The following is an 18458-nucleotide window of genomic DNA, read 5'->3' as shown; positions in this document are numbered from 1 at the left end:
TATCAATTAAAAAATACCTTTAAGCTATGGAATAGCATTTCAATGGCAGAGAAGAAAGCTGTTAGTTGTGACATTTTAATCTAGAGTTGACAAAACACAACATGTGCAGTCATGTACAGCCCTATACTGGCCTGGAGACAGACTGGATGACATAACTTTTCCATCTGTAACATCTATTACACTGTGCTGTGGGGGTTTGTATTTAAAAGATAGTGCTCAGCAGTACACAAATCTATGGGGGAATGGGGAAGCATAACAGATAAATGGTTTCATTCATATTTTTCCAGAAATTATACTCTCTTGTGTACGTTTGGAGTCATATTTTCAACCACCTTCCCGCTCAGGTAACTGGGTAAAAAGTCAATGCTAAACGGCACTGAAATTGATCTGCTGGTGACTTCTGTAACATCTCAGTACACACGTTGCATTAGAAGAAGCAAGCACGCAAGCAAGCCATGCCGAAAGGAAGAGCCAGCACTCCACGTTTCTCACCTGCAGTTCCAGAGAGTTCCACACTTAAGGTTTGTTCAATAGTCTTGTTCTCAAATGGGGAACCCTTGGGATCACTGGAAGACAGGGCACATTTATAAAAACAAGCTGAAATGGAGTTGCTGTAGCCAAAATGTATTAAAGCCCCCTCCCTTTTATAAATGTTTGCACTTTTTAGTACTTACTTTGGTGACTCGGGTGTCAACGGAAGTGATAAACTTGTTGGTTTGGCTAATGGGAAAAAAAGAAAGCAATTATGAAATATTTAAATATTCTGTAATGTATACTAAAAAGATTTCTTTTTATTTTGGTGCTGTAATCCTATGTTAGTTAGTTTGGCTTGAGGTCCAATAGTTCAATAGGCATCTCAGCTTATCTTAAATAAATAAATACGGAGACTCATCCTGATTCCTCATTACTGGCACCAAATGGCACCTAAATTTCAACAATGATTTACCTCAATTACTGTACCTCCGAAATATGGTACAAAGCCCAAATGCCAAGAACCTTTCAAAAGTAGAGTGGTACATGTTAAAAATCAATGAAGAAATTTACAGGATATGCTGTGAAAATGTTATCTCTCTTAGATTTAATTTAGACTACAGTTCACATTTTATTTGGAAACAAGAGCAGCAGAATAACTACAAAGTAACAGAACGTCATGAATATTCAGTTAATTTTACTTCTACAATATACACTTTTATATATAGCACTGAGAATAGGTTGTTTCTGTGAGGCCAGAGTCCAACCAGCTATACTCCAAATTTCTGCAAATTATCCTTCAAACTATGACAAGCCATGGACATAGTCACAGATGGTTAAAAATGAGGTTGAAGCTCTCAGCCCTACAATCTTGACATACACAAAAACCAAAGCTTTAGCTATAAAAATACAACTCTTTGTATCTTTTATTAGTGCAAACGTGTATTTTCCCAAAGCAAACCAAGAACTAGGATATTTTAAAACAACTAAGATTCCTTAAATTGCCAGTAAAATATTTTAAAATTAAAGATATTTTATTACTTACAAATTTTAGTTTTCAAAAGTTAGATTGATGTTTAAATGCAGAGAGCACTGTACCAAGAACAACAGCAGGGGATCTCTTTTGCAAATTAATTACTTAAGACAAAATGTTCCCCTTGAACATTCCTGCACTGCAGATCTTTTGTCCAGAGTGTCACTACTGCATATTTCGTATTCATTCCAGGCATGGAACTCCCATCGACATTAAAGGATTTTATATGCAAATTGATTACTTTCATAAGCTCTAGAGCATTCCTGAAGTTATATTCCATTTTTAAAAAATTAACTCAATTCTCAAGGGCTGCATATTGTTTCTCCTCCTCCCCATATGAAAGTTAGAAGTGGAAGCTCAGGTGTTCACCTCAGGTTCACCTTCCTCAGAAGTCGCTGTCAGAGAGGAAATTCATCTAAATGGGTCATTTGTCCAATCCAGCATTGCCACTGATTTATACTAAGAAAGCTGTTATGCTACGACCGAATGCAAGCTGACATATCTTTGTGTGTACTATATATACATCTAGGGATATTAATGTTTGCCACAGTTGCTAGTGGCTACCTAGAGATAAAACTGACTTAAAAACAATAAACCAAAAACCCAGCCCCCTACCTCCCTCCAAACTCACAGTAAGGTTCAGGAGCAAAGTTCTGAGGGAAGGCTTCCACTGTTTGAGAAGATAAAATCTACATACTCTTACCCAATTTTGGCTTTCAGAGCAAGTTGAATGTGTAAGAGTTGTTTAAGCCTCTGAAAAGTCTCATTCTAGCTTTCATTAGACAGGCAGATCAGAATATATATATAAAATCTGAAGCACTGAGGCACAGTACAAATCTGACAGAGATGAGCATGGAACCAAGGTGTTAGCTGACACTCATCTGCATTGATTTGAGGCAGATATCAGTGATCCCTCCCACTGAGAAATTCATATACCAAAACACCCATTAGGCATTTTCTCACTGCTAAGCAAGGACTTGACCAAACAGAATTTCTGCAAAGGGTTCATCCTCACATACAGAGTTATTGACAGTGTAAATATTTAGCCAAGGCAATATCATTTTCCTTGGTACACGTTTATTAGAGTTTCAAGGTCTACTGTGTGTGTGCGTGCGTGTTTGTGTGTCTGTGTTAATATTAAAAGGGTTCACATGGAGTTGCTTGTCCCTGTAAATTGAAAACATTCAGGTTCAGAAGAACTAAGTTTCCTCATGGGCAAATTTCAATGCAAAACCACAGATGATCTTTGGCGTGAATGGGTTTGTAGACATTTCCGTGGGTTTGCAATATGTTTGCAACAGTAACCCTAAAGGAAAATATCATTTGACTTATTCTTTGTGAGCTTTCTCATAACTTTGAAAGAAAATATCAGACCCTGATTATTTTTTTTAAAACAGAAGGAGCTTTTGTAGTTTTGATTAAATGTATGAACAAATGACTACAGGTCTGTGAATACCAGTTATATTTGCAAGGTTGATTTTGCATGAATTGACTGTTCAGCCTGAAAGACACATATTCTGCATGTACTCTATCAATACTGAAGTCATACGTTGGGGTATGAGACAAATTTGATGAAAAACAGTATTTCAGAAGCCTGCAAATTGAACTGTAGGAACTTGAGAAGAGATTTGTAACAAAGGAATTTTTTTAAAAAGCCTGTAATTTCACCTGCAATACTACTGAAGCCACAGTCAGCTATTAAACTCTGGTAAGTTAGCTACATGCCCCTTTGGGATTTTCCTGACCTCTCCTTCCGCCCTGTTGTTGCAGCCCAGCTTGCCTTTCTTCTTTGCACTGAATCTACACAATTACTTCAGCGAGGGGAAAATGCAGCTCTGGTCTGAATAGGAAGGCTTTTTAATCAGTATATCTTTATTTTATTTATTTATTTATTTTTTAATTTATTTAATCAGTATACCATGTTATATATGATATACCTTATTGCACCCAATAGTGTTAATAAAGGGGTTACAACCGCCTGCAACTTCTGGCAAGTCTATGCCTAGTTTCAGGACTGCTGCAGTAACAGACCCAGGTTTCATGTGCACAATCCAGTCTGGATTTTGCTCGGAAGCACTCTGCTGAAACCATGCAGAAGGAGTGGCAGCTGGCATTGAAGACGCTCTAGGGGCGGTTGGATTTCTTTCTTACAAGAAACATTGTTCAGAGAATTTGAAACTGTAATGGGGAAAACTATACTTAGGAGGTCATAATGTGCAGCTGCGAGAAGGGTATTTAATGGTGGGAAGGGAAGATTCAATTTTATTAAGTTTGCCTAACCTTTCTAATCAACAATGAAAAATTAGATTTAACCAGGGCTGAAAAGGCCAGGGTGGGGGGAGAGGGGAAGGGGAAGAGAAATAAAAATGTACACAGATTAGAATTGCTGCCTTAAAAATATCAGAACAACACATTTTGGGTCATATTTTGATCTCTGTTGCAGCAGGATAGCTTCCATTGATTTTAGTAGAGTCATCCAGGATCCCCACTGATGTGAGGGAGATGTGACTGAGAGTGGTACGTGGTCTTCTACCAGCCAAGCCAGTATACACATAGATGTATTTTAGAGTAACAGCAACTTTAAGTAAGCTCCCTTTGGGCTCATAAGCTTTTACAGCTTTTCTTTATCTTGGGAGAGCAGGCAGGGGAGCGGGGGATGAAAGCAGGAGAGGGTCTTTAAGTTTGTGCATCTCTGCCATAGAAGCTACTTGTAATACAGCCCTGTTCTTTATGCATTGGAGGATACTAAAAGTCAACACAGGTGTTTAGTTTTGGCGATAAGGAATCTAAAGAGAGAAAGAGGGAGAGAGAGAAAGAGGGAGAGAGAGAAAGAGGGAGAGAGAGAAAGAGGGAGAGAGAGAAAGAGGGAGAGAGAGAAAGAGGGAGAGAGAGAAAGGGAGAGAGAGAAAGGGAGAGATCAGGATGGTAGCTAAACTTTCGACTATTTACCAAATAAAATTACAAACTGGCATTCCAGCTGTAACAGGAATGACACATTTACTGCTTATTCTGTAGCAGTGAGAGCACTATTTATTGTCTCTTAAGGACTACGTGGCAGGTTAACAATGCCTTCAGTTTTACACTGGTAAAAAAAAAGAAGCTCACTAATGAACCGGTCTGCCCAGCTTGTTTAGGGGTATAATGATTTCTTAGTGGTACAGTACTCTGCGAATAAGTATCTCCAGCTAGTTTGATTTATATTAACATGTAGCATTCATTACACTTCCAGGTTCCTTTTCTGAGGTTGCAGGGGGAGCAACAGGATTAAAATTGTTTCAAAGCTAAATCTACCTAACTAATTCTAACTTCATTATCCTGTTTTTAAATTCTCTCTATACAGAAGAGCTTCTGGATTTACAATACTAATCCAAAGAACAGAAGAGGTATTGAGGGTATTCACGGCCACTGTATTTCAGCTTCCCTCCATTAATGCTGGTACCAAAGTTACATTCTGTGATCCCACACCTACCTTGCAGATGATTTGTCTGAGACTGCAGATGGGGCTTCCTTTTGGAGATGCATTTCTCTTTGCTGCTGTTCCTGTTCTCTGCTGGTTTGGTCTGAGGAGGGTCATCATTTGTAGTCAGATATTTGAGAAGTTCAGAGCAGGGACGTCTTTGTGGCTTTTGCTGTTGACAAATGCTCTTTGCTTTATTGCTCCATGAATTCTCAGTCTTAAAAACAAGGCATAATAAAAAAAAAAAAAAGCTAAAATTAGTGAACTGAACCTTATCAGAATGGATATAGGTTTTCTGAAGAGATGAGATTTTCAATGAAGTGTTCAGTCTAAGTGTACTAGATCTATGAGCTGTGAATAATTATTTGCAGAACAAGGAAAGAAAATTACATTTAAAATTCCTAAATGACATTTATGCAGCTTTTTATTTCATTTCTCCTACATTTCAATGTTCCTACTCAGCAACATGTAACTAACAAGACCCTACAGCGCCTTTACTGTGAACAAAAAAATAAGCTGGTTTAAACCTTAATTTGCTGCTGATTGCTTGAGCCCAGTATTCACAACTCTCTTAAGTACCCCTAAACGCTCCGTTTTCAGTTACAGTGAATGGCAAGACAAACATTGTTTAATGCTGCCTGCTAACAGAATTATGTCATAGCCGGCATTCTAGCCAATTAATGGCTGATATAGATCTTTTGCCAAGAATCTAGTGTAATTTTTCTTAGCTCAGGCAGCTGGTAAAATGGTAGTCCTGCATCTTGGAGTCACTCATAAACAACATCAGCCCATCAGCAAATTTTATTGTATCCCCTACTACTCTGCGTATCAATAAAGTAGGCAAGAGTAACAGACGGTGGGACTACAACTGAACTCTGCCAAGAGAAAAAGCATAAATGAAATATTCAGAGCATAAAGGAGCTCAAGTGATTTTCTGGAACCCAGTCTATAATCTGTTCACATTTTTTGAAGCAGTTGCAGGATAGTAGGCAGATTAATACTGCACATATAGATCTACTGCTTATTCGATTGCTGAAAACATAAAAGACCCTGTTACACTTTTTTTTTTCCTTATTACAAAGATTAAGTTTGTACCTTAACAACCACAGGGCTTGTTCTGATCCTGTGATTAGCGTTTGCATGGTTTTGTGTGCTGAGACCACTGCATTCATTGTAATTTAGCTGAATGTTGGCTGGAGCCAGCAAGAGCTTCTTAAGCTACAAACATATCAGGGAAAGAGAGGTGGAAGGAAAAGAGAAAAGTTAGGCATCTTTATGGATTAAAATGACTTATCTGCATTTTTTGCATAGTTACTTAAAATTAGCTATATCACTCTCAGCAAGCAGAGTATATTAAAACAGAAAGAAGGGCTCAACAATCCCCAGAGCAAATAGATTTCATTTTTTTCTGAGGCTTGCCAGCCTATTTCTGCTCCCTTTACTGCAGCATACTGCAGGGCAAGAAGAAATAACAGAGGCCTTGGATTTCTGAAGCCAAGGCAATATGAAATTCTTAGTGACCTGCTTGACAGAGTAGGTCTCTGATCTAAACAGAAGAGTTAACCTTAATGGAATAATGTATATAATGTCAAGACGTATGTATTTGACCACTCCTTAGAAGTCAGGGTTAAGAGGCCTTCACAAGAAATAGAATCACATCCCAAACTGTTTTTACAAAGCAAAATGTATATAAAGGTTTCACCCACCTCCTCACCAAGAATTGGCTTTGCCCTGATTAGCTGGTGCTTACTGGTCAAATCAATGTTAAAGGCACAGAATTAGTCCCACAACCCGCCAGACTCAATGGGCATTTCTTTACAGATTACCAGAAGCGAAGTCTAAACATACATACAAAAAGCCCCAAGAAAGGAAATGTGAATTAAAAACCATTACCATGACTCATTTGAACAGAATGATATGCAAAAGTGTCAGTCATTAGCACAAGAATCTCAACAACTCTCTCTTCAATACACTTTTTAAAAGATTCCCTCATTAGTCATCCTATGACCTTTTCCATGTCCCCCACCCCCACCCCGTTTAAATTTCAGTCCTTTACTTGATTTTCCTTTTCAGTCTAAATGAAAAGCCCAGACCTTACTGTGACTACATCATACCCATGCAGCGGGTAGCCAGAGGCACATCCAATTCCTGTTAAACAGTAGGAAGGGTTCTTACTAGAGACGGCTCTTCTGCCTCCTGAGTTGGAGGGGTGCCGTCGGGCATTGGGGAAGGGCTAGCATCATGTTCATTGGTCACATCTCCATCTGTCAGTGCATCAAATGAAGGCAATCCATCCTCATCCACAGGGATACTGTCCAGCGTTTCTGTGAGAACTGCTAGCAAGTTTGCCTCATTTTCTTCATCTATCTTCTGTATGAGGACAGGGGAAAAAAAAAGTGGAAGCAGATGAGAAGACAAAAGGAATGACATGATGACTCCGTATGTAAAAAAGACAAAACGTAGCTGAACCTGCCTGTGAAATAGCAACCTGCAACGGTGTCTCATAAAGCATAATTTAGAGAAAAGAATTATCCATATTTGCATTCAAGAGAGAAATTGCTTTGCATTTGCAATGCATTCTTCCAATTTACTTTCTTCCACAATTTTCTCTTTTTTTTTTAATCCAATATTAACAATGATAGATAAATAACCACACAGGGATTGAGCTACAAGATGCACCTAAGCTGCTGACACCTAATGAAGCGAGCGTGGTCCAGACTGTCTCTCTCTGTCTCTCTTCAGCACTGAATACCAGTTAATTGACCTGACAAAATTACAAGAATCACAGAATAAGACAGCTAATCAGAAGACCAAAAAATGTATTACCAGAGAAATTAGGCAAATCTTGTCCACGTATGCAGCCTAGCGCAACACAGAAAGGGTTTCACTTTCATACCTCTGGAAAATCTTGCTCCAAAAATAAATAAAAAGTTCTCATTTCTGAGCATTTTGGCACAAGACTAGCAATCAAGGCTCATATTGTTAATGGCAGACTCTCTGGGTCTCTTTTAAGTAAATGTATTAGACAGGTTGCCTTTGAAGTTGTCCTTTCCAGTTATGTAGCTTGAGTGCTCAATACAACTATTGTATGCGTTTATCTAATTCAGACTGCAATTATAAAAAGTAGATTAATTCCTAATCAGATGTGGCTGTAATGTTAATTTATATAAGATATCTTCTTTCAGAAACAGGACTTGTTTTTGTCAAATTGAGTAAATTTAAATTCCTTCCAATTTTTTAGTGAAATACAGTCCCTACTGTATACAAAGGTACAGATTTTCGGAATACTAAGAGTCCTGAGCAATAGAATTGTGTAAAAATCATTATATTTATTTTTCAGAAAAATCAGAAATTGATCATGACAGAACAATTATCTAGGATTTTGAGGCTGATCCTTGTGCTTTTAAAGTAAATGGAAAGCCTTTCACGGATTCCAGGGATCTGATCCAAATTCCAGGGATATCAATTGGGAGTATTTCCACCAACTTCACAGCGGCTCATCACACTCCAGGTTCACACTGTGAAGAGATTTCAGCTAATTTCAGTGCTTACAGTTTAGAAGTGAATTAGCAAGGAACACAGACAGTTGAATACAGCAGTAAGACAAATAAATGCTCTCCCTTGGAAAGAAACAGAAGGTTATAGAAGTCCACATCAAAATATTGCTAGCAACATCTCAGAAAAAAAAAAGAAAAAAGAAAAAAAAATCAAGTCCCGGTATCCCCTTAATGTAGCTTTTAGTAATACTATATCTACCAGACTTTGAACAGAGACTGTCATAAACCACACAGATAATTCCTGCTGTCAGGCTTCTCAGCCAAATCACACCTCACGGGTTCTTACAGGAAAAACTGTCTCCCAGTTTGAGGGCTATGGCAGAGCGCAAACTGTGCTGGTGCTTACAGTCTCATCCCCAAGAAACAAATAACCATTCCCACAAAGCTAATGTTAAGAAAAAGCATTTATCTAAAGGCCAAAATGGGCTTGACCGCTGAGAAAAAGAATCCAAGTCTATGGATCTAGTAATTTCCACCATACCAAATAGAAACGTTCATCACACCATGATAATCCAGCTGCTTAACTCTGCTATTAGTGTGGAATATATTGAAATAAGGTGAGGGAAGTCAACTTTGTGAACAGCATTGCCCTCCGAACCCAGCTTTTCACAGCCACTTGTTGAGATAAACAAGCAAAAGTCCTGTGTCACATCTAGCAAGGTATAAAAAAATGTTACTACATGGAAAAAGTCTTCTACAAGGTAATGAAGTGCTAACTTTCTTCAACAGTATTTCAGACACCTTAGATGCAAGCATTGCAATCTATAGGAAGAATAGCATGTCTTCATGCTTGTCAAACTAGGAGTGAAAAAGCTGCGGGTAAGCCAGTCGCCTCGAGTGACTTCAGGGGGATCCTGCTTCCCTGGCCACTAGCTCTGCAAGGGAAACGTCTCCCGCAAGTTTCGCTGGCATGGTGCATCTCTGCCCCACATTGCCTTCACGCTGAACACTTCAGCTTATAAAGCTGAAACCAAAGCTCTAAGTGTTACTATTTCTAACTGGGAATGCCTTCTTTAATAATAGCATGCCAAAAGAAACCCTGATATTTGCTGTTAGCTGCTTAGCTCTCATGCTTTAAACAGACATTCAAGTGCACTGACATTCAAGAAAACAAAGTTGAGTGGACACTGGTCCTCATCACAGCAATTTCAATTAGTTTTGTACAAGTTTCAACATTCAAACACCCCAGAGAAAGCAAAGGATGTGACAAAGAGGACTCTGTTAAACAATTAATGTCACTTTCCATTATTGCTTCAGTCCCAATTTACAGAGCAAATAAATCAAAGTCACCACAGATGAAGCACACTAGCTGGCTAACACATGTCTGTTCACAAACGACATGGCAGCAGGAACACATTAGTCACGAAAATGACATTGCAAGATAACCTTTTAAAGGTTTAACTCTGCGATTGCGTCTAATTGTCCTAAATTACTGTTTATAAAGAAACACACTTGTTATATACAGCGGACACGGGGCTGAGGGGAGATGCAGAGAGAGAGAGAGAGATGGTCTGATACATCAACGTCTGAGTAATAATCACTGAAACAGCAACTCTCAGCTTTGCTATCGCAGCCTGAGTCTTGGTGTTGACAGCACTGGGAAGAAGCAATGCCATGGCCAAATGCAGTGTATTCCACTATTTCAGCATCGTCGCTTAGCAAGTTCGTTTTCCAGACTGGCGTCCAACCTGCTAATCTAACAGATTCTGTGAATGAAGTGCCGCGTGTAAGGTACTGAGCACCTTTAATTTCCACCGTGGTCAGTGGAAATGAAGGCTGCTCAGCACCCGAGTGAAGGCACTCGGAAATTCGCTCAGTTGTGCCCCTAAATGCCAAACAGGGTAACGCTGAAATTATCTGCTTCCTTCAGAAGGAGTTGTTGAGTATTTAGACCACCTAAATGGAATACAGTGTGTAAGAAGAAAGCATGGAGGATTATTTTAAATGTAAAGCCATATGGCAAATATATGCAATTATTAAACTTGTGAAAACACTTCATAATAGTATCTTGTTAATTAATTGAACTTTTTAATGCAAAAGCAGTTATGCAACACTTCTCAACTGTATCACAAGGACTTCCTAAAATCCGTGGTTGTTAGTTTAACATACAGAAATTGAAGCCATAGGGTTTTTTTTGACTCCTGCAAATTTCTACCTGGCTGCAGGAGGCAAGGAACCTGGGTTTGTCACTATACAAACATGCTGGCCTTGCACATACCCAAGAACAAAAGTTTCTAGTATATCCAGAATGCTATTAGCTCTGGAAAAAAATCTATAGCTGTTTCACTGGTGTCGCTGTGTAGGGAAAACGCAACAGGGAAAGTTGGCTAATGCTGTAAAGTGCCAGAACACCAACTGATCCTCAAAAATGAGTGATCTAGGAAGCTAAATACCATGAAAAGTTTCTAACTGTGCTCTTCTATGCTTTTAAATGTTTTCCTCTGATGCTTTAATATTTCTGCAGCACTAAAAATAATTCTCCATCTGAAAACACTTTATTAGTTGTGTAACAATCTTATTCTAATTGGGTTTCTGCCTTTAGTAAAATATCTCCAGATATATTCTCTCTTTGGCCAGTGAAAAGCTGTAAGAAATAAGTTGATAATTTATCCACACAAGATATTTAAATCACGTATCTCTGATAATTCTCTCTCTTTTGCGTATTGGGCCTATTGATGCAGTTGGGATCACTTAGTGGTTAGTGTTTTATGCCTATCATACACGCTACTTGCTGGCAACCTCATTATAGAGGCCAAAGACTGAGGTGGAATGGAGACTCGGCCACCTTGCCTTTCAGAGGTATTCCTTCAGGGAGCATATATTGAGCAATATTGTCATTTTTCCTTAAATATTGAGTTTTCTTCCTTTAAAAAAAAATCACGTCAAATTTTAAAATAACCATCATTACCACCACTATTCCCTTCTTGAGCACCTGGATGCCAGCATGCCAAGGTCCTGACGCGGGACTCTGCTGTGCCTCTCCTGCAGTCAGCAGGAATATGCTGATTCACACCAGAAAAGGGTCTAGCTCATCGTTTAGAAAATCTTTTCCAATTGTTACCAGTATCTCCAACATGTGTCCTCTGGCTGATTCCCCCCACCTCGTTTGCGACTATTACATGCACAGCTTCTGCTTACACTATCTCAAGGAGTGAAATCCACTAATGAATGATGACAATGCTCTAAAGTTTCTTTATTGATAATTTGAATGATGCGGAGGCCTGTCTTGATTCATACTGAAAGATTAAGGCCTAAACTGCAGTATTAATCCACAGCCATGAGCTGGGAGTAGTGGCAGCTTGCCACGTCTTCGCAAAAAGCCCAAGAAACTTTGGGACAAATCTGCAGCTGGTATAAGCTGTCACAGCTCCAGCAGACCAGCTCTAAGCAATTCAGAGCAGCCAGGTGCATACCTGAAATCATCAGGGATCACCATTTCAACATATCAACTCATTTCTCTTCAGCAGCCTCAGATCTATTCACAGAATAATTAACAGAGAAAATAAAAGATTTTCCTCCAGCTGAAAACATCCCAGTGATCCAAAAATACTAATACATTATGCCACTATTTTCAAAAGGACAAAAATGACTTGTGAGCACATCTGGGACTTCGAATAGGATTTAATTCCTTAATGATACATTTTGGAAAAAGACTGCACAACACTGGGAGAAATGAAGAGTATAGGTAAGCCCCTTTTTGCATATAGGGGCACAGAGGTATTGAAAGGATTCCCTCTCTCCCTCCCCTCCAGGTCCTGCTGTCAGCAAACGTGCCAGGGTATGCGGCAGAAGAGAACACCAGGCAGAAGGTATCTCTGACCTGGCCCCACAAACCAAACTTTGCCACCCGAGGATACAGAGCCATGGGCTGGGTGAAAGCACAGGAAAGGCAGGAGGAGGAAAAGAATTAGGATGCAGAGCTGGACTTCTTGCTCCTGCCAGAGTAAAATGAAAGTCGAGGCCACAGACTGCTGCTGGGAAGAATCAAACCCCAACTTTTCCATCACCTCACGCAGAAGGAGCCAGCCTGCCAGAGCTCTAGCACAGGCAGAGGAGTCAGGGAGGTTTGGCTGCCTCCACAATCTGCTGTCCAATGCAAGTGCTCCTTTGCTCATCTTAGAGCTGCCCATACCCAGCAGTAATCCTCCCAGTGCCAGAAGGGAATCGGCAGTCTGAGGGGAGAACCATCATGTTCCACTCTACCTGCTCACAATCAGTCCCATGCCATTACATGTTTTGAAAAGTATTTTGATTTTACTTTACTCGTTAACTGCTTTGCAAATCCTTAAGCTTTCTGCACTGCCTTACAGTAAAAATCCACATGATGCATTTGCATTAGAACATTTTTCCAAAGTCTGTTAGTCTGGTCCCCAAGAGACATTCCTATAATTGAAATGCTTAAGTCCAGAGCTATCAATTATCTTTAAAAACAAAATGGAGTCCCACCAGGAGAAAATTACAGCCAGGTTCCTTTATATCTAGTAGAAATATGGGGATTAATTATCACCACCCCTGTGCAAACGCCTTTAGGGTATGCAAAGGAAACAAGAGATCTTCCTGAAGGAGAGCACTACATTCACATTGCTCACATGCACCTGTAGGCAAAGACCACTCGAATTTGGAGCTCACACTCTGCGCTAGGCAGTCCCATTGCCCAACACACGGGCTATGCACACACCTCCTCTGTAGGACATACCACATCCTAATACTCATGCAACAGCCTCACTCCAGCCGAGTTTCTGTGCTGATCTGAAGCAATAGGCCTCTGCACATCATTCACCATCCCACTCTCCCCTCAAACGGTATTCCTTAAGTAGTGCAATTATACACAACGTAAGTACTGTAATGCTCAACTTTTGGTGCCTAGTCCCTGAGTGGAACTGAGAACGCGAGGCAGGGAACAAGCAGCCTCCTCTAGTGCCCTTGGCCAGCTCCACAGGCCCACGGGCAGCGAGGATTTAAGAAGGATGCCCTGAGGTGTAACAGCCTGGGGTGGATCATATCCCATTCCCAAGACTAACGGGCAAAGCAGCCTCCTCTCCCATCCAGCAGCAGGAACCGAACATCATCTGGCACAGCATGTGCAATCCCCCCTCTGTCAATCAGAAGTGGCAGCAATAGTCCATTTTTGGTATCTATACTCAGGTTATTTTCTTTCTGGAAGTTCACATTGCAGCATGCTGCTGTGGCCTAAAGAAATGAGTAAGGCATACACATTTTAAGAGAGTTTAACGCAGCTGCAGGAAACATCCACCCAGGAATCTTAATATGCCCCAGTGAGTTGGCAGAGTGTTTGTGCATGGAAACCCCAGGACATGTTCCAGTTCAGGTAGGTGGCCCGGCACACTGATGACACCTGAGTTCACCAGGAAGGTGTTTAAAACACACTGACTGGACATTGTAAAAGTATTGTCAAGTATCTGCTATTAAAACAACACATCAACTTAAAACCATGACACAGGCCATTTTCAAATAGGGTTTTCTTTAAGAGTGTTTGTCAATCACCTGAATTAATGCCATCATGGCTCCCATAAGATGGAGCATCTTTTCAGGTGAAAAAAATCTTTTTACTATAAACTAAGTATGTCATTTTAAAAGACCCTACTAAATATTCTTCTATCACAAAGTCACTTATTTTATTGCTTCTAACAAGTTGTTGCAGTTCAGAAGTTTCCATTACAGCCTGGCAATTAAGTTTCTAATAAACTGAAGAGCTACTAATTGACTTATTCATCTCACAAACTGAGGATCCAGCTAGCAACCTGTAACCCGTTTTACATGTTCTGACCAAAATTCGTTCACATTTTGCAAGCCATTTCGATTTCATTTGTGTAAACTGCATCTTTCCCCTCTATGATAGTAATCTTTGATTCTACAGGAAAGACAAAACAAAAAAATCATCCGAGAACAAGCTATCATGCCGTTGACTGCATTAACGGGACCGATGATAAGATATTGCTGTGCTAGAATCAGTGCACTGGTGGTAGACCCAATATCAAAAATTTATGGTAATTGAAACCACAGAATCTTTGGAAATGCAGTCAATTTGACTCAGTATCAAAAGGTCACTCTATTCAATTTATACTTGATGCTGAGCACAATATTGAGAAAACACCTGAAAGCAAATGATCTTATCAGCAGTTCGGGCCTCAACATTTACTGACTACATAGGCTAATTTGCTGATTACTAAATAAATGCATTACCTATGTTTTGCACTGGTTTAGCTCACCAAAGGGGCTTTTTAACTTGTATAAAACTTGACACTGTAAAAGCACTACCAAATCCCTTCTCGTTATTCACATTTCTGTAACGCTGAGACACACAGTGGAAATGCTGTCCTGCTGTATGAAGACGAGAGCTACCTTACACAGTGCCATGCTAGGATGGGTCCGCCGCATGCCTCTGTCAACCCTTGTTCGCGCATGGGGAACTAGCTGCACGGAGAAGAGGAGACTTGGCAAGTCTTCAGCAGCTCTCAGTCTACTAGATTTGAGCACAGCTCAGGACGGCTGAAGCACAAAACTCTACCCACATCTCAGATGGGGAAAAACAAGAGAAGGGCAATGACGACAGTGCAGCAGGAGGAGAAAAGTCAGATGAGGAGTCACAGATTTTGGAAAGGACGGGTGGGAGTTTTCCTCTCCTCTGAGGGGCTGCATCAACAGTACTGCGCAAACGCACAGTGCAGCAAGCTGTGCACGGGACGAAAGGGAGGGTGAACCTTGTCTGCTCCCAGTGTTAGTGAGGAAACTAGTGAGCTGCCAACGGGGAGGTGAGGTGGTTAGGCAGCGGGAGCATGAGGGTTACGCAGCTAACCCCTACGCTTGCAGCTCAGCGCCTCCCCTGCCGGAGCACACGGGGCTCAGCAAACATGCTTCCTTCCCCATTTACAAGCAATCATTTGTTCACACAGTAAGGTCCCAAGCAACAAACCACATAGACATTTTTAGTTATTATTATACACCAAAAAAAAAAAAAAATAGCAGGGGGACAGAGTCATAGATCTTGACCAAAAGTCCCAGTTCAGACAGGATCTAATAAGGAAAGAGCATCGCAAAAAGAGGGAAGAAGGGGAAAAGAAGGATATGAGCTACAGTATAAGGTTATGAAAATGTTTGGGACTCTCCCTGTTACAGTTTCATTGACGATGCCAGCAGTATTTTAGTTCAAATACTCAAACGCTCTTTGCTCTGATTTATTTACTTACCTGATTTATGGTGCATGCCTACAGTAATCTCTCTATGCAGTCACATAAAATTTTTCAACATGCATATACCTTTGTTAGGCATCATGGCATGTTAAGAGAAAAAAGAGACACATATTTTGCAGTGATTATTTCACACATGTAACTGGTGTAACTTTTTCCTCTTGGTAATGACAGACAACCCTAAAAAAATGCACCTGAGTGGTAGGATGGATCCTTCCTCTGAAAACTATGGAGCACAACCTTGGTGCTTTTGTTCATTTTCTATTTCAGTGCTGCATTTGCTTTAGTTTTAATTATATTGGATGTGTCAGGATGTCTATGATAATCCCTACTTCTTTCTAGAGATTTATGACTCTATACAAAAATAAATTACAGGGTAAAATTACATACAATACACTAGAGAAGAGTTTACATATATTTTTTAATTTCATTCAATTATGTAGAGACTGTTTTTTGTGTGGACCAAAAAAAAACACACAAAAAAGTTCCATTTTAAATAACAAAATATGACAGACACTTAGATCTGGTGCTTTTACTGTTAGAAAATTGGATTTTAATTTGACCAGGAAATTAGCATTTGTAAAGTATCAAATTCATTAAATGTTTTTTATGATGTTTTAATTTATCAGTGTGTTCAGCTTCATCAAACCTATCCACCACGCCTGTTGAACAGGTACTACAAACACAACAACTCTAGTCGTGTCTCACAAGAAAAAAAACACGTCCAGGTTTTTCTTAGACCTGCAGCACGAATGGATCAGTACATCATTAATATATCTGGGTTTCCCATAAATTTTTATAGTGATCTAACTGGATGGCTGCCATATGGTCTTGTTTCCTACATACTTCTGAGCTGGCTCTAAGAGAGTCTCTTCAGACACAGCACAAAATCTTGTTTATAAGGCTAAAGTTGCATCCACTCTACATGTTTTACCTGTGTAGCTGTACCGAAGTCCTTAGGTGTCACATCAACAAGTGCAATGCCCCCCTGGTATGTACCAGCAGAAGTGTCAACTGACAGGGCCAGCACATACCACTGAGAGAGGGAGCTTAGCCAGATAAAACAAACAAGGACACTCTCACTGTCCACTAGATAGTAGACAGTGGCCCTAAAAGCCTCAGAAAATCCCCAGGAAGAGGAGAAAAATATCTCTTTACATATGTGCACTATGTTCTTACTAAGCTGAAAAAGCTTCAGATAAACTTAGTAGCATTCTCATATCTGAGGAGATACTTGGCCAGGAGAACACTATTAGTATACGATGATATTTTATTTCCGTCTTCATCTCTTCAGGGAGGGTCTTAGCCGGGCGTGCAGGGACGCCCTAGGTACCTGTATTATAAGTGTCCTAGTGTGAAAGCAATGAAAGGCTCCTTTATAATGAAGCACCAATTCAAAATGTGGAGACACCATAGTAAGGAAGGTACCAACAGGCATAGGAATCAGTACAGCGTAAACCACAAATGCATTTTTCCAGGCTTTTCAGTTCACCTTTACAGTCACATCAAAACAAAATGTAAGCTTTTCAACATTTAAATAAACTCTCGCCTCAAAGAGCAGTGATTGAACAGTGCATCCTGGTAAACTCCTACAACCTCTGAAGACACCCTTTAAAAATAGAGATGCATATGAATTTTCAGCCAGTTTAGCACTTGGATTAGTTTAGAAGTCTCATAATATCCTTAACTATATATTTCCTTGATTTGTCACTATGTGCCAAGACTTTAATGTTCTTTCAGTGCTATTTTGTGTATGTGACTAGAATCACAAACTAGAGAGGGCAATTTTTAAATAGAAAGCATTTTAAATATATAAAGATCACAGTAAAGCTATCTGTTGCAAGGTCTCCTCTACAGCAAGTCCACTGTTGGCTAGTTTCTAAGTGTCCTGGAATTCATTAGTTTTCATAGACACTGTGGATAAGTATGGTTCATACTCACATGCAGAACTATGCTAGTTTAGGCTCAGCCAGTGTAGCAGAGTTACATAGTGCACACATGCTGTGGTGGGTGCTACAACTCCCACAGCAGTTGGCTTTCTTCTATTTATTTCGTAGTCAAAATTGAATGTATTGCTCATTCACTACTAGCATTTTAAAAGTGCATGTTCTTGGTCACCAGCCTTCAATATGAAAGACACAAAAGATGGTATTTTTACTTTTTTCATAGGTCTGGGAGACCCTGATGCTAACCAGCCTCATATTCATTAGAAATGGTGAAAATGAACTTTGACTTTTTTTTTGCTTTGCCTCTTTAAAAATGCCCCATAACGGGCATTCAAGCCCAGGTGTACCGATCGATGCATTAAATATCGTATTAACTGGGCTGTAAGATCCTTGAGGCAGGGACTGTCTTTTTGGTGTGCTTACACAGCCCCTCTCACAATGGCATCCTGATTTACAGTTGCACTTTGAGATGCTTCCACAGTTTCTATAATAAATAATATTGTGTACTTCTCTTTAATCCTGCTAGTAACCAAAAGAAAAAGAACTTGGGCCCAGATGTTCAGCTGCCGTAAATTAGGACCTCTCTACTGGTTGTAATGGAGCTGTGCATATTTATGCTAGCTGGGGACCTGGTCCTCTGTTCTTAGGGCATGTTGATGCTGAAGCTCAGAGAAGCAACTGCATACTGTATATGCCCCAGCCAGGCACTGGGACCACCGGCTGTCCCGCCAGCACAGGCTGGAGTCTAGCAAGGGCTAATTTATCCTACCTACCAAGCAAGTTTTC

At 40.0% G+C, this 18458-nt stretch overlaps 1 protein-coding gene across 4 annotated transcripts in view; it reads right to left on the bottom strand.

Annotated features, from left to right (window-relative positions):
* The window catches only part of PPARGC1A (PPARG coactivator 1 alpha), a 379831-nt gene that overhangs the window by 25829 nt on the left and 335544 nt on the right, over positions 1 to 18458 (bottom strand). For 3 of the 4 annotated variants that reach the window (XM_026120506.2, XM_026120507.2, XM_026120509.2), the window contains exons 3-7: positions 7137 to 7331; positions 6057 to 6179; positions 4974 to 5178; positions 675 to 720; positions 493 to 566 (exon numbers count right to left, since the gene is read on the bottom strand). In XM_026120506.2, coding sequence (XP_025976291.2) covers positions 493 to 566; positions 675 to 720; positions 4974 to 5178; positions 6057 to 6179; positions 7137 to 7331 — 643 coding nt within the window. Of the gene's footprint in view, positions 1 to 492; positions 567 to 674; positions 721 to 4973; positions 5179 to 6056; positions 6180 to 7075; positions 7332 to 18458 lie in introns of those variants that run through there. The other variant, XM_026120510.2, reaches the window with a different exon arrangement.

Source organism: Dromaius novaehollandiae, chromosome 4 (genome assembly GCF_036370855.1).
Source record: "Dromaius novaehollandiae isolate bDroNov1 chromosome 4, bDroNov1.hap1, whole genome shotgun sequence".
NCBI lineage: Eukaryota > Metazoa > Chordata > Aves > Casuariiformes > Dromaiidae > Dromaius > Dromaius novaehollandiae.
Note: the sequence above shows the minus strand (reverse complement) of the source record. Positions and strands in the feature narration are given on the sequence as shown.